This window comes from Hyperolius riggenbachi, chromosome 3 (genome assembly GCF_040937935.1).
Source record: "Hyperolius riggenbachi isolate aHypRig1 chromosome 3, aHypRig1.pri, whole genome shotgun sequence".
Taxonomy (NCBI): domain Eukaryota; kingdom Metazoa; phylum Chordata; class Amphibia; order Anura; family Hyperoliidae; genus Hyperolius; species Hyperolius riggenbachi.
Window position 1 is genome coordinate 196049561 of NC_090648.1, and position 15080 is coordinate 196064640.

The 15080-nt window shown below is 42.4% G+C and overlaps 1 protein-coding gene and 1 long non-coding RNA gene across 4 annotated transcripts in view; one reads left to right on the top strand and one right to left on the bottom strand.

The window, feature by feature from the left end:
• CGNL1 (cingulin like 1) overlaps nt 1–15080 on the top strand; it is a 150892-nt gene that overhangs the window by 85555 nt on the left and 50257 nt on the right. For all 3 annotated transcript variants that reach the window (XM_068275513.1, XM_068275515.1, XM_068275514.1), the window contains exons 9-10: nt 5771–5977; nt 7609–7713. In XM_068275513.1, coding sequence (XP_068131614.1) covers nt 5771–5977; nt 7609–7713 — 312 coding nt within the window. The remainder of the gene's footprint in view (nt 1–5770; nt 5978–7608; nt 7714–15080) is intronic.
• The window catches only part of LOC137563273 (uncharacterized), a 59508-nt gene that overhangs the window by 10283 nt on the left and 34145 nt on the right, over nt 1–15080 (bottom strand). The window lies entirely within an intron of this gene.

The following is a 15080-nucleotide window of genomic DNA, read 5'->3' on the forward strand; positions in this document are numbered from 1 at the left end:
CAATTGTTTTTCTGATCACTTCTGTACAAAATCATTCAGAAAATCGATCGGAAATCTGATCGAACTTGTCAAAAATTATCGATTCGACCCGTCGATCTGATGAGAAATTCTATGGTGTGTACCAGGCATAAAGGTGGACATACATACAATGGCGATTTTGCGCCGATCAACCACACGATTCTATAATTAATAATGAATCATATTAAAACAAGCATACCTGATTGACGATTCAACCGATTTTGGCCCAAAATCAGTCAAATGTATTGATCAGACATGCTGGGAAATCTCAGGCAGATATGGTTGGCCTTGTGTGTGCCACTGTCTCCCTCAAATGTCATATGTTCAGCGCCCCACCCGGTGCCTGTGCATTAAAATATCTCACCAGTCTGCTGCTGCAGAGTGTCCACTGTGCTTCCACATTCGCTCCCCACATGATTGCTGCGCATAGCATGTGGCGAATGCGCGATGTCACACACTGGTCATGTGCTATATGCCGACAGCATGAGGCGCACAAATACAAAAGCACAGCAGATGCTCAGCGGATCAATCAAAACAAAAACAGTCTTATCAGTCTGTCAACAGCTTGTACTCACGTGCAACTGTCGTCAGAACGTCTGCCCCGCGGGAGGGTCTAGCGGTTGGACCCGTAGTTTGAAAAAGTACGGCGCGTGTAAGCGCCTTTAATCAATTGAAGGAAACTGGGTTTTTGATTGTTTGACAATCATCACTAAGCTTTGCACACAGTCATTGTTTCTATTACTGCAATATTTTGTGAACAATTTTACTTTGGGTTTAGGTGGCACTTAGCTAAACGTAAATACAAAGGTGTGAAGGCCTACAAGTATGATGTCACCAGGGTCTTTCTTCTCAGTGTTCACAGTTACTGACAAATGCTTTTTACAAATACAATATCTACAAACAATATATCTCCAAATACTTCATCTATAAGAGGTTAATACTGTTATAGAAAACACATCACACAAATCCCAGAGGAGACCTGCTGCTCTGCGATGGGTAACCAAGAATTTATTACTGAGGCTTTGCATAAGCAAATACATTCCAGAGGAATTTGTGTTTGTTATCTGTCTTTCCTGTGCCCTGTGTTTGACGTTGTTATATTGCTCTGTACATTTTTTACTATGCTTATTCTGTGTGCCAAGAATTCTTCACATATAAAAAAACTACACTTCCACTTCAGTGTAATCAATAAGACAGAGAATAGTTGTATTAGATTACGAAACAGTAGGAGGCGCCCTTTGTCTTCAGAATTGTTTTCCAATAGATTGTATAATGTGTATTAAAAATAACATAGTTCGCCTACCTTAGTAAAGGAGACTTCAACTTTTGATAAGAGATATAGTTACTTTAATAATAACAAGCACTGTGGACAACGAGTTTCGCAGGCCAAACCGCTTCCTCAGGTCAAATAGGGTGCTTGAAAAACAAACAAATATTGGCATTCAGAAACTCGTACAAATGATAAATACAAAATCAGACATAAAATAATCCGTATAAAAAATTATTAAAAAATAATTGATTAAAAAATCTGATATAAGAACCGGATATGTTCATAATGCAACATCTGTGTGCCTGCTAAACTAGACATCAATTGCCTAGTGGCTAAAATACATTTTATCCATAAAAGATTAAAAATAGCAAAGTAGAACAAACACATATTGGGCAGGAGTATGAGCTGTCTAAAAAGTCTGTATCATCTTATAATAAACTTAATAAATAGGCAGTACCGGCTGCTGCAATAGAGGAGTGGATGAAAGAATGGCTGGGGTGGACGTGAGTGGGTGATGTGATGGGGAGAGCTGCAGGTGATGAGGGAACGATGGAAGCATTCCACATTGTAAACTCTGGGCAAAGGGAGAAAGTCCGCATGGGGTGGTGAGACAATGAGTGAAAAATAGGGTAGGCTGGGTGCGCGACAACCCAGCCTATCCTATTTTTCACTCATTATCTCACCACCCCATGCGGACTTTCTCCGGACTTGAGGACAAGCCGATACTCATACAATTTCCTCATACAATAATGTCTATGCTATAACCCCCCAGGTAACATTGTCCCCCGCAATTTTCTATATACTATAGAGGGATCCCTTTGCCCAGAGTTTACAATGTGGAACGCTTCCATCGTTCCCTCATCACCTGCAGCTCTCCCCATCACATCACCCACTCACGTCCACCCCAGCCATTCTTTCATCCACTCCTCTATTGCAGCAGCCGGTACTGCCTATTTATTAAGTTTATTATAAGATGATACAGACTTTTTAGACAGCTCATACTCCTGCCCAATATGTGTTTGTTCTACTTTGCTATTTTTAATCTTTTATAATAATAAAATGTATTTTAGCCATTAGGCAATTGATGTCTAGTTTAGCAGGCACACAGATGTTGCATTATGAACATATCCGGTTCTTATATCAGATTTTTTAATCAATTATTTTTTAATAATTTTTTATACGGATTATTTTATGTCTGATTTTGTATTTATCATTTGTACGAGTTTCTGAATGCCAATATTTGTTTGTTTTTCAAGCACCCTATTTGACCTGAGGAAGCGGTTTGGGCCGCGAAACGCGTTGTCCACAGTGCTTGTTATTATTAAAGTAACTATATCTCTTATCAAAAGTTGAAGTCTCCTTTACTAAGGTAGGCGAACTACATTATTTTTAATACACATTATACAATCTATTGGAAAACAATTCTGAAGACAAAGGGCGCCTCCTACTGTTTTGTAATCTTGTGTACTACCTCACTACGTGGGGCCTTCACGACCCTTTGGGGAGTGAGGAACTTTTTCTTAAGGAGCAGCGACCATATCTAGGAAAAGACCGAGCGGGGACGGGACTTCCCCACATGTATGATCGAGTGGTTGCCTCTCCAAGCAACCTATTTTTGTGAGTGACATTACTCTTATCTCTTAGATCTGTTATCCGGAGATAATGCACCACAAGGGCTCCCGGTGTCCCTGTGTTTTTTTGCTTTTTCTTTTCATCTACACAGCCACTGAATAGTTGTATTAAAGAGAACCCGAGGTGGCCTTGTATTACGTAAGTGGGGCACAGAGGCTGGTTGGGCACACTAACACCAGCCTCTGTTGCCCCATCGTGTGTGTCAAAGACCCCCCTGCTCGCCGCTATACCCCCGCAGAGCTGGCGACACGCAGCGTGTCGCCAGCACAATGTTTACTCTAGCGCTGTCTGTCAGCGCCGCTCCGCCGCCTCCTCCGCATCGCCGCTACCCGCCCTCGTCCCTTCCCTCCCGCTGATTGGAGGGAAGGGACGAGGGCGGGTAGCGGCGATGCGGAGGAGGCGTGGGAGCGGCGCTGACAGACAGCGATAGAGTAAACATTGTGCTGGCGACGCGCTGCGTGTCGCCAGCACTGCGGGGAGTTTAGCGGCGAGCAGGGGGGTCTTTGACACACACGATGGGGCAACAGAGGCTGGTGTTAGTGTGCCCAACCAGCCTCTGTGCCCCACTTACGTAATACAAGGCCACCTCGGGTTCTCTTTAAGCTGACACAGAACTGTTTATCAAGTGACAGCTGGCACAAATACATATGAAGATAGTTGGAGCAATGTGTTAAAGCGGATCCGAGATGAAAAACTAACTATAACAAGTAACTTGTCTATATATCTTATGCCTGTATATCTTATTTAAAGTTTAGGTAGTATACATAGCAAATCTAGCTGCAAACAGCTTCAATAGAATATGATTATTTCTTCCTGTGATACAATGACAGCGGCCATGTTCTGTTTGAAAACATTACACACAGGCAAGCTGATCTGCATCTCCAGCCCTCAGCCTGTGAAAACCTAATTCCCCCTCCTCCCCTCTGCCTCTGAAATCTCTGGCTAGTAACACCTATCACTCCTCCTGCCAAGACTGAGCTCCCATGAGCCCTTGCTACTGTCTGAAAATGCCAAGGTTCTCTGAAAAGCTGTGGGCGAGGCTTGTTTAGTTTATAGGGAATTCGAGTATTAAAACAAAAAAGTATTTGGCTTGAGGAATGCCCTATAAACAATAGGAAAGGAACACAATTATGCAATAAGTAAAAGTTCATCTCGGATCCACTTTAAGTTTGACTGTTACTGTGGTTTCTTTATACAATAAGTTCATACTGGAAACGTGTTGCAACACTTGCATTTCTGATTGATACAAATGTACCTTTGCACATTCGCGATAGCTCAGATGTACTCACTAGACATGAAATCCTTTATTTTTATTTCTTCATGGATTATTGTGACTTGAGAGTCCTTTTGAAAGTTATTTTATGTGTTTTTTCTTAGTTTACAGACTTGCCTTGCACAAAAAACCTGTGTAGGCATTTTACCCTAAAGACCTGTTTGGGGCCCATATAGCTTTTTTTCAGTGCAGTCTAGAGATTCCTATACCAGCTAGCAATGCTGACTAACAAGATCTCAGAATAAGTACTCTCTGGTATCTCTTAATAGCCTTGCCTTGGCCTTCTTCCTGTTCTTTATCTAATGCCCGTCCTGCACAGATCTGGAGCAGGTCAAGCATTAAAGGAAACATTTTCATTGTTTCCTTATTTGACTAGCCCATTTTAATTTTTTTTCTGCTGACATGTCTCCTGTAAGCAGCCTAGCAAGCATCAATTTTCTTTTGTTGACCTGCTTAGGGCCAGGGGAGAGGAGTCATTATGTTAGACGAATTAGCTTTGTTCTGTGTGCTTGAACTTGAAGATTTTCTACGTGAGGGTTACTCAAACACTACATAGCATTAAATTCTAAGAAACAAAGGATCTCATATAATTTGTTCTACTGAGACTCATAACAAGCACAATACCTATACTGCGTGACTTTTTCTTTTGTTAAAAACAGAGCCAGCTCATGTGTGAACTTCAATATGAAAGTTATAATTTCTTAGCTAAAGTCAGAAGTTAGATCTCGCTAGCATCGTTATCGCACTGCTGAATCATTTTCTGTTGACCTGTTTTGGATATCTAGTACAGTTCTGATGATAAAGACCCACCAGGATTTTTTTTCTAAGGTACCTAAGGGAACCTTAAAGCCTCCTACTGGAAAAGCACTGTAAAGCATAATTTTATCATCGCTAAAATAAAGGGTATTTGGAGGAGAAAGAAAACAGCTGCAACAAGATCCAGTAGATGTACACTAAAATATTAGTATGCTGAACGTAATGTTAATGCTGAAAAGAAGCAGGCTTAGCATTATCCAAATCAATGCATAATGTACAGGGAGTCCCCAGTTAACGAATGAGAGGGAAAGTAGGTTTGTTCTTAACCTAAATCTGTCCATGAGTCAAAACACTGTGCCATATCTGCCCCCTTGTGCTACAGTGTCCCCCTCTGTGTCACGTTTGTTTCACTGTGCCTTCAGTGTCCCCCTCTATGTCACCTATGCCTCTACTGTGTCACCTCTGTCTCTTTGTGCCCTCAGTGTAGCGCAGCAAAATGTCATTTTAACAGTTTTCTTTGATGCTTTTAAATTTTATTTGCTCAAAAACGACAAGGTCTTTTTGAAAATAATTTTTGACTTGTTCCCACAGAATCAAATTTCAATTTTTTTTGGCTGCTAAGTCAGGTGCTTGTAAGTCGGGCTACATGTATTGTGGACCTATGTTATGAATCAGTATAAATAATCAATAAAAAATCTGTATGTACTCTCACCAAATGCCTCTCCTTTATTTGCTCAAAATTTGCATATATTTTAGGGAACTTGCATATACAACCAATTGTGCTACCCAGCATAGAAAAACTTGTTTTTATTTGCTCACAGAATGTAAGTGACATCACTGCCAAGAAGAATGACGCAGATGGCATAAAGAGTGCATATGAAAGCAGAGTGAAAACTTTATTGCAAGAAAATGAAGAACTGAGACAAAGAATACAGCAGCTGGAGGCCAAAATAAGCGAGCTTCATCAGAAAATTAATGAGCTGAACGAAGATAATGACAGAACGAAAGAGAGACTGAGGAGAACTGAGGTTAGTAAAGTGTACACAAAAATATGCATGCTTCAATCAAGCTTACAGATATGATAAAAAATATATTCATTTTTTGAATTCACTGTGGTCTTTTTAAAGCCACTCATGGACTTCAGAGGGTGGGTCAAAATGCAGACATCATTTTTTCACCCTTAGCCTGGGAATTGTGCACTTGGTTTGCTGAGTAGACCAGCTTATGATGATAGACAAGGGAAGGAGACATAAGTGACAGGCTAACCTGTGTGTCTGATCATTTATTCCCATTTGGTATGGCCTGCAGGATTGGGCAACAGTAATTTCAAACCTATGGTAAGCTTAAACAAGCACTTCATGTAGCACATGTATAGGACAGTTAGGACAGTACCATGCAAACACAATTAGAATTTCCATATTAAACGGAGAGCTAGAAATTAAAATGGAATTCCAGCCACTAATGTTTAAAGGATACCAGAGCCCAAATGCATATGATAAACGGGGGGATGCAGGCATGTATTGCGAGCTTTCCTGATGCTCACAGCTCCCCCTGTTCTCCATTCCGCTCCCTGTGCTACCTGTAATTGCCCTCCGGTACCCTCTTCCGGTCGGCTGGGCCAGGCATCAGTGCGCCTGCACTGGCCCAGGTGCATGCATTCTAAAGTACGCTACTGCGGCCGGGAGCGCTTTGTGCATATGCATGATGTCACGATTTCCACATAGCGGGTAAAAGAGCTCTAGCTGCAGTGATCAGGTGTAGAAGACTCCTTTTCTACTCCAGCATATATTAGGGACCTTAGGGAATATCTTGTTGATAAGTTCAGGGGTTTTATATCATAGGGTCTGAAATTTGTTGCTTTGTTCCTGAGCGCAGGAGTTAATAGATGAGTTGTGCCCCTCCAATCCCTATCCATGGAGTTCCCTACCCAACATCCTGTTCCATCTATCTTGAAGTTTGAGATCAAGTGAGACATGTTTGTTTCATAGCCTATGTGTCTTTTGACATTCATGTCTCTACATTTGAGATCAAACAGTGATAAGTTGTGTGCAGGAGAACGTTTTAGTTTGAGGCTAGCTAGGGGAAATCATGAACAAGTGGATAATCTGAAAGAACTGCTATTTGGGGAAAGGGGTTGGTGCTATGAGGTCTTTGAGTTGTTCATATGATTTCCTCTACCCGTGTCTGCCACTCTCCAAAGCCTGCCAACTTACTATCCCTTAAAGGATAAGCGATGCAACAAAAGAAATGTAGTTTGACTTACCTGGGGCTTCTTCCAGTCCCTAGAAGTCATTTTGTGTCCCTCGCCACAGCTCTGGTCTTCTCCGGGGTCCCGCTGTCCGCCTTTCAGAATCGCCACCCCCTATGGAGTGGGCGTCTTCTGTTCATGCGCTGGGTGTGCACCTGTCCCATGTGAGAACGCGCCCACATCACCGCTCTCGATCACGTGGGCACGTTCACATGTGGGCAATGGGCATGCCGGCGGGACCCCAGAGAAGACCGCTTGTATGGGCACCTTATGGTGGTATGGGACACAACATCCAATAATATGACAAGTGAATAGTTCCTTTTCTTCTTACATAAGTGTGCCAGGTATAAATGGGTCACTTACTTTGCACATACTTTATTTAAATAATGTTTATTATATTTAAAATTGCAGAAAGAAAAACAACAACTAGCTGAAGCCTTAGATGATGCAAAAGAACAAGAAAAAGAAGCAATGCTAATTTCTAGAGGACTTGAAAATCAACTTGAAGACACAAAGGTAAATACGGTTACCTGCTTAATGGACAGAATTAAATGTTAATTTTGCCATGAATATAGAGATGCAAAATGAAATATTATTACTTTTAATTTCTATAGCACCAGCATCTTCTGTAGCACTGTATATCGTACTAAACAAATAGCAGTGAGGAGAAGGGCATTGAGTCCCTCAATACACTGTACAATCAGGACATCCACCAACACAATTACATACAGCACAAGCTTTGTTCATGTGTGGTTTGAAACTTCACCCAAAGCTATACATGTTAATTTAATAAAGTACAACAGAAACAGAAAACACGAGGCGGAGCACCCTGCCCTTCAGAGTTTACAATCTAGAGGATTCCATGGGCACACGGACGCACGGGGAGAACATACAATCTCCTTGCAGATAGTGCCCTGGCTGGAATTCTAACTGGGGACTCAACGCTGCAAGGCGAGAATGCTATCCACTAAGCCACCATGCTGCTAGTGCTACATGTCACTGTTATACTCCAGTTATAAACACTGCAGTGGTGGTAGTGGTGCATCTACCTGATCTGCAGCCACTGATGTCCCCCAAATTGCCTTCCCTTATGTGCAGCCATCATGCTCCCTCGCATAATAACAGCAGTCATATTGTTCTGCCATAACAAAGGCAACCATTATGCTCCCTCCACCTCATACCTATTGCAACTTCTATACTTTGTCCTCCAATCGTTAAGTGTAACGTCATATAGCAGGTTAACCCCTCCCACCCCCACCCAATTCCCTACTCATGTTTACCTCCCACCTGGTGTTCTTCATGTGTCGCCACTTGAGGAGCTCTGGGAAAAACAGTACATGACAGCCAAATCACCACAAAGGATTCCATGCAGAAATCAGGCAATTCAGTTGATGGTTGATTGCTTATACAGTACCACTTAAGCCTGGTGCACACCTTCAATTATAATTCTCCAATCACTAACCAATTTTACCACCTCTGTGTAGTATGAGGGTTTACCTACACAATCTGCTCATATTATTTAATACCTCATACTACATGGGGGTGGTAAAGTGGTCAGTGATTGGCAAAGCATAATTAAAGATTGTACTAGGCTTTAAGCCTGGTGCACACATTCAATTTTGATTGGCAAATGACTGACCATTTTACCACGTTCATTTAGCATGAGGGGCAACACATTTTGAATACTATGAGCAGTTTGTGTACTTAAAGGACAACTGAAGTGAGAAGAATATGAAGGCTGCCATATTTATTCTCTTTTAAACAATACCAGTTGCCTGGCAGCCCTGATTACCTATTTGGCTGCAGTGGTGTCTGAATAACACCAGAAACAAGCATGCAGCTACTCCAGTCAGATCTGACAATAATGTCAGAAACATCTGATCTGCTGCATGCTTGTTCAGGGTCTATGGCTCTATCAGCAGGATAGCCAGGCAACTGGTATTGCTTAAAAGGAAATAAATATGGCAGCCTCCATATCCCTCTCACTTCAGTTGTCTTTTAAGCTTTGTTACTACATGGAAGTGGTAAAATGGGCCAATCATTGGCCAATCAAAACTGAAGGTGTGTCCCAGCCTTTAAGGTCAGACACAGCCCTGAGCTTTTACATAAAGTACCAAAAATATGTCTTGTCATTTCTTGTAGCCAACTGGAATGTTGATTTCATGTTTTTAGTACGGGTTGGAAAATAAAGGGGTAAAATCGGATGTATTACTTATTTTTTTTTAAGTATACTTTATTTGTCAATAATTTAAAATTACTTTACAATCTCAACATATATCCATTCATACATACATAAGATCATTTCAAGTCATCATTATTACAAGTATTCCATTCCCCTTATTCTCCTGATCCCCCTCCTCCCCACCCCATCCCCCCAATATCCATCTCCAGATTTAAATCTAGATTCCTCTCTCCCTCGATATTACAGGATCCCCCCGATCCCTGCTCCCCCCACATAACCAATTATCTCTCTCAGCATTTATCAAAGCGAAAAAGAGGAGAGAGGGGGGGGGGGGGGGGAGGAGGGGGAGGAAGAAAAAAAAAGTGGGGGGGGGGGGGGAAGGGTCCTCTCAGTATATATCGAAAAATTACTATTATAGGTAATACTTTTCCTAAATTTCCATATTTTCCCAAATGACCCTATCCCTCCCCTCCATTCCATCTATTCCCACTCACTTCTCCCTCAGCCATACTCCTCCATCCATTCTCTCTGGAGCCAGACACACAGATGGGCAGAGGCGACAGGGGGAAAAGGGGGGTACAAGAGGGGGGGGGGGGGAGACCCCTCCTCCATATATCTCTCTCCTGCATATCCCTCCATGACCGGGCCCATTACGTCTCATTACCATTCCCCAGGATTTTCCTATAATTTTCATGCTCCATAAAATCTATCCATTTCTCCCAGATTTTTCCTCCTAACTCTTCTGTTCCATGAATTGAGTGGGTTAATTGCTCCATTCTATATATATGTGAGACTTCCCTAAGCCACTCCGCGGCAGAGGGGGGAGTCGTAGATTTCCAGTGCCTCCCTATCAATATCCTTGCTGCATCTATCAAATGTCGAGTGAGGGATCTTTTATATTTTCCTATGCTACAGTTGTTATGGTGTAACAAATAGAAAGCTGGATCTTCCGTTAATTCAATATCTACTAGCCCCTTCATAATCTCCCCCACCTCGTCCCAAAAGGGTTTAATTTCTTGGCAATCCCAAAATATATGCTTCAATGATCCAACCTCCGTCCGACACCTCCAACAGGTCCTATCTGCTCCTTGAAATATCTTTCCTAGTTTTTCAGGGATATAATACCATCTTGTCAGTATTTTGAATCCATTTTCTTGTATCCTCACTGAGATGGAGGATTTATGCGCCCACAAGAGCATCCTTCCCCATTGTGAGTCCGTAAATTCCCTTTGCAATTCCCTCTGCCATTTACCTCTAAGTTCTTTTGTAGGATCGTCCTTATAATTCAATATAGTATAGATCTGTGACAAGTTTCCCCTTTTCCTTTCTTCCCCTCCGCATAGGTCCTCAAATCCCGTATATCCCCTCGATAGTTCCCCTCTCGTACCCTGTGAGCTCAGGTATGATCTAAACTGCACTAGACTCCAAAAATCTAGGCCTTCTCTCTGCAGAAGCTTCTCCATCTCCTCCAAGGTCCTCCACCTTCCTCCCTCTACCAACATACCGGCTCGTAGTCCCCCTGATCTCCTCCAATTTGGATATGCACCTCTCCTCATCCCCATCTCAAATCCAGGGTTATCCAGAAGCGACAGGAGTGGGGAGGGGTGCACAGTCAGTCCTGCCTGTTTCTGATATCTATATAATATCTTTAAAGTATGTCTCATCAAGTCACTAGCCGGGTGAATAGGTCTATACCTTCTTCCCAACCAGGGTATATTCTCCAGAGGCACCTCTTCTAAACTCTGTTCCAGTCCAACCCATCTCTTACTCTTGGATAACCTGTGCCAATCCACAATCCTATTAAGAGCAGCTGCTGCATAGTATAATCGCGGGTCCGGGACTGCTAATCCTCCTCTATTTCTTGGTTGTGTTAAGAGCTTAAAACTGACTCTTGGTGGTTTAGCGTTCCATATGAACTTCAGGAAACTTCCCCTAATCTCTTTAAAAAAGGAAACCGGTACATCTATAGGGAGGGTCTGGAACATATATAAAAGTCTCGGCATGATGTTCATCTTTAATATACTCACCCTTCCCAGCCATGAAAATTCTGGCCTATTCCACCTCTTTAAGTCTCTTGCTATTTCTTTACTCATAACCTTATAATTATGTTGTATTATATCCCCATGGTCTATCGCTATTTTAATACCTAAATATGTCAATGTTCGGGGCATCCAGCGTATCGGGAAATTTTCTTTAATGGTCTCAATATCTTCTGGTTTCATTTTCACCCCTAGGGCTTCACATTTCTCCCAATTTACTTTGAAATTGGACACAAGTCCATATTTCTTAAATTCTGCCAGTAAACAGGGCAGTGCTATCTTTGGTCGTGTCAAAAAAAACAGCAAGTCATCCGCATAAGCGGCAATTTTATGTGTCTGTCCCTCTACCTCTATCCCCGTTATATCTGGATTATCTCTTATGTGTCTTAGCAGTGGCTCTAAGGTCAATGCAAATATTAGCGGAGAGAGGGGGCAGCCCTGCCTTGTCCCATTTCTTATTTCCAAAGGTTCAGACAGTACCCCATTAACTTTAATCCTTGCTGTAGGAGCCGAATACAGCGCCAGTATATTTGCTTCCATCTTTTCCCCCAGACCTATATGTTGCAAAACTACTTTGATGAAGTCCCAGTCCACCCTGTCAAACGCCTTCTCGGCATCAGTCGAGAGGCACATGACAGGGATGGACCGGGAGTATGCATAGCGTGTCAGAATTAAAGTCCTAATAGTGTTGTCCCTTGCCTCTCTTCCTGGTACAAAGCCTGTCTGATCATAGTATACTAGATCTGGGACAACACGTGACATACGCCTTGCCAGTATTCTTGCAAATAATTTGAGATCTACATTTAACAAAGATATAGGTCTATAGCTTGCGCAGCTTACTGGGTCCTTATTTTTTTTATGTATCACTGTAATGTGGGATTCCAGGGTGTCTCTTCCCAATACTCCCCTGCTGCCCCCTCTCTCCGCCAAAGTACCCAGAGCCCCTGCCAAACGCGGAGTCAATATCTGCTCAAACTGCTTGTAGTATTCTATTCCAAAGCCATCCGGGCCTGGCGTTTTTCCTAATGGGGTTTGCATAATGGCCTGTCTAACTTCCTCTTTGGTAATTGGTCTTTCCATCTCTTCTCTATCCTCTGCTGTAATACTCGGCATACCCGAAGATCTCAGGTACTCCTTCATTTTCTCAACCCTACGATTTCTTCCCCTCTGTGTCCCTATTTCCTGTATTCCATACAAAGAGGCGTAGAAATCCCTGAAGACACGAGCCAGGGATTCATTTCTAATATGCTTACGTGAAGTAGAATCCACAATTGCTGCAACATAATTTGAGACCTGCTGATTTCTTAGTGCCCTTGCCATTAATCTTCCTCCTTTATTCCCATGTTCATAAAACATTTGTCTACATCTCTGCCCTATGTACTTTGCCTTCGTAAACATCAAGTTTTTCAATTTCTCCCTTTCTATCGTTAACTCACCCAACACTTGCCTGTCCAGGGAACTTTTATGTTGTCTTTCTAGGCGCGCAATATTCCCTAATAATTCTATTCTAGTTTTATCCCTGTCTTTCTTCAACCTGCTCCCCTCTTGGATTAATATTCCTCTTATTACACACTTGTGCGCCTCCCAAACCGTCAAGTGTGGTGTTTCCCCATTATCATTTATTTCAAAATAGTCTCGGATACTTACCTCGATCTTCTTCTTAACCTCCTCTCTCTGAATAATAGATGTATTTAGCCTCCAGGTATGTATTTTCCTTCTAGTTTCCTCCATGCCTACCTCTAGATATATTGGGGCATGATCTGATGCTGTTGCTATTCCTATTTTTGTATCTAATGGCGTTGATAATAAGTTATGGGAGACAAGGAACATATCTATTCGTGAATAGGACCCATGCGGAGGGGAATAGCACGTATAATCCCTCTCAGTAGGGTACTGTATCCGCCATATGTCTAAGAGTTGATTTTTCTGTAATAGGCATCTTCCCCTTCTAATCATCCTGTGAGGGAGAAATGTCTTCCCCGTAGAATTATCAATCTGTGGGTCCAGTGTAAAATTAAAATCCCCTCCCAAAATGACCGATCCTTCTGCGAACCCTTCTAATTCTCTCATCACTTGTTCTAAAAAACTTATCTGCTTTGTATTAGGTGCATAAATTGCGCCCAGAGTGAGTTTATTAGCATTAAAGGTTCCCTTTATCAATAGAAATCTACCATTTGGGTCTTGATACATTTTCAGATTATCAGTGACGACATCTTTAGATAATATTATTGCCACACCTTTTGTTTTGGAATCCCCCGTACTGCTGTAAAAGGCCTGTGGAAATCTCCAATTTGTTAATTTCGGATGTTCTGGCCCTTTGAAATGTGTCTCCTGAATAAATGCTATCTGAATTTGCTGTGTGTATAATTCCTTCAGCAGGTTCGTCCTTTTTTCAGGGATATTAAGACCTCGGACATTGAGGGACATACATTTAAGACGATTCATCTATCTGCTGGGCCCCCCCAGTCCCCCTTCCACCCCGTCCCCCCGCCCATCTCCACCAGCCCCATCCACCATACGCACTCCTTACTACACATCCATTCACCCAGCCACCTCACTCGCTCTCTATCCCACTCCATTATCTCATTCCCCTTTCTCTCCTCATCACATCTCACCCTTTGGTGCATACTCAACTGTTCCTCATATCTTAGGTCCATCCATCCAACTACTCCTTCCGCTTCCCATTTACACATTAATACTAACCAATCACTGCTCCTCACATTTACACACACTTCTATCTCTCTTTGTGGATTTATTCCACAGAACCCCATTCTTGGGTTCATTGGGTATAATTCCCCCACCGAGTCCGCTTTTTAGCAGTCTCTATAAATTGGTCTCCAGACCTTGAGGGATGAAGTTCCGTCCTAACTCAGGGGCCCGCTCCCTCTCCCAGCCCATTCTCCTCCCTCTCCCCATTTTCCTTCCGGTGGGACACAGGTGGGGGCCGGTAAGGTCTTATCAGCAGCGAGAAATTACATCTCGCTACCTTCGTTGAATTCTAAATGAAGAGGAGAGGAAAGGGAAAAAAAAAAAAAAAAGGGGGGAAAGGGGGGGGGGGGGGGGTGAAAGGGGTGGCCAGATAAGTGGCACAGGAATAGGACAAGTAAATTCTAGAAGTACAGTAATAACTCAATGTATATTAGTTCTCATCCCCCTCTCCGTGTCTATCGCCCCATCCCCATCCTATGACTTCACCCGACCGACGTCAGTCATCTTATTTACAATTCTACATCAATCAATTTTCCCTTAACTCAATACCTCCCTCTTTAATCTCTGATCGTCAGTGTCTGTCGTCGATCGGGATCATTCCACCTACTCATTTACCCCTCCAGTGTTCCTTACAGAAACCTAAGTAGCTAATTATATATTCCCTGCTCACTTCAGTTCAGTGCATTTCTTCACCACATATAATTCCTTCCGTGTCACCGTTAGTACTATATACAATATGATTGTATTATTACATTTTTCATATCATTGTCTCCCCCCTTGATTCCCTTTTCCCCTCCCACTCTTTAAGTATGTGTCTATTGTCAATTACTATAAACCAACTCAGTGCGTCACATAATCCTCACTTTATATCCCAAATTTATATCTTCTTCTTCCCATTAACCCATCTAATTCTTTAATGTATCACACTCTGTTCAATACAGCACTCTTTCAAA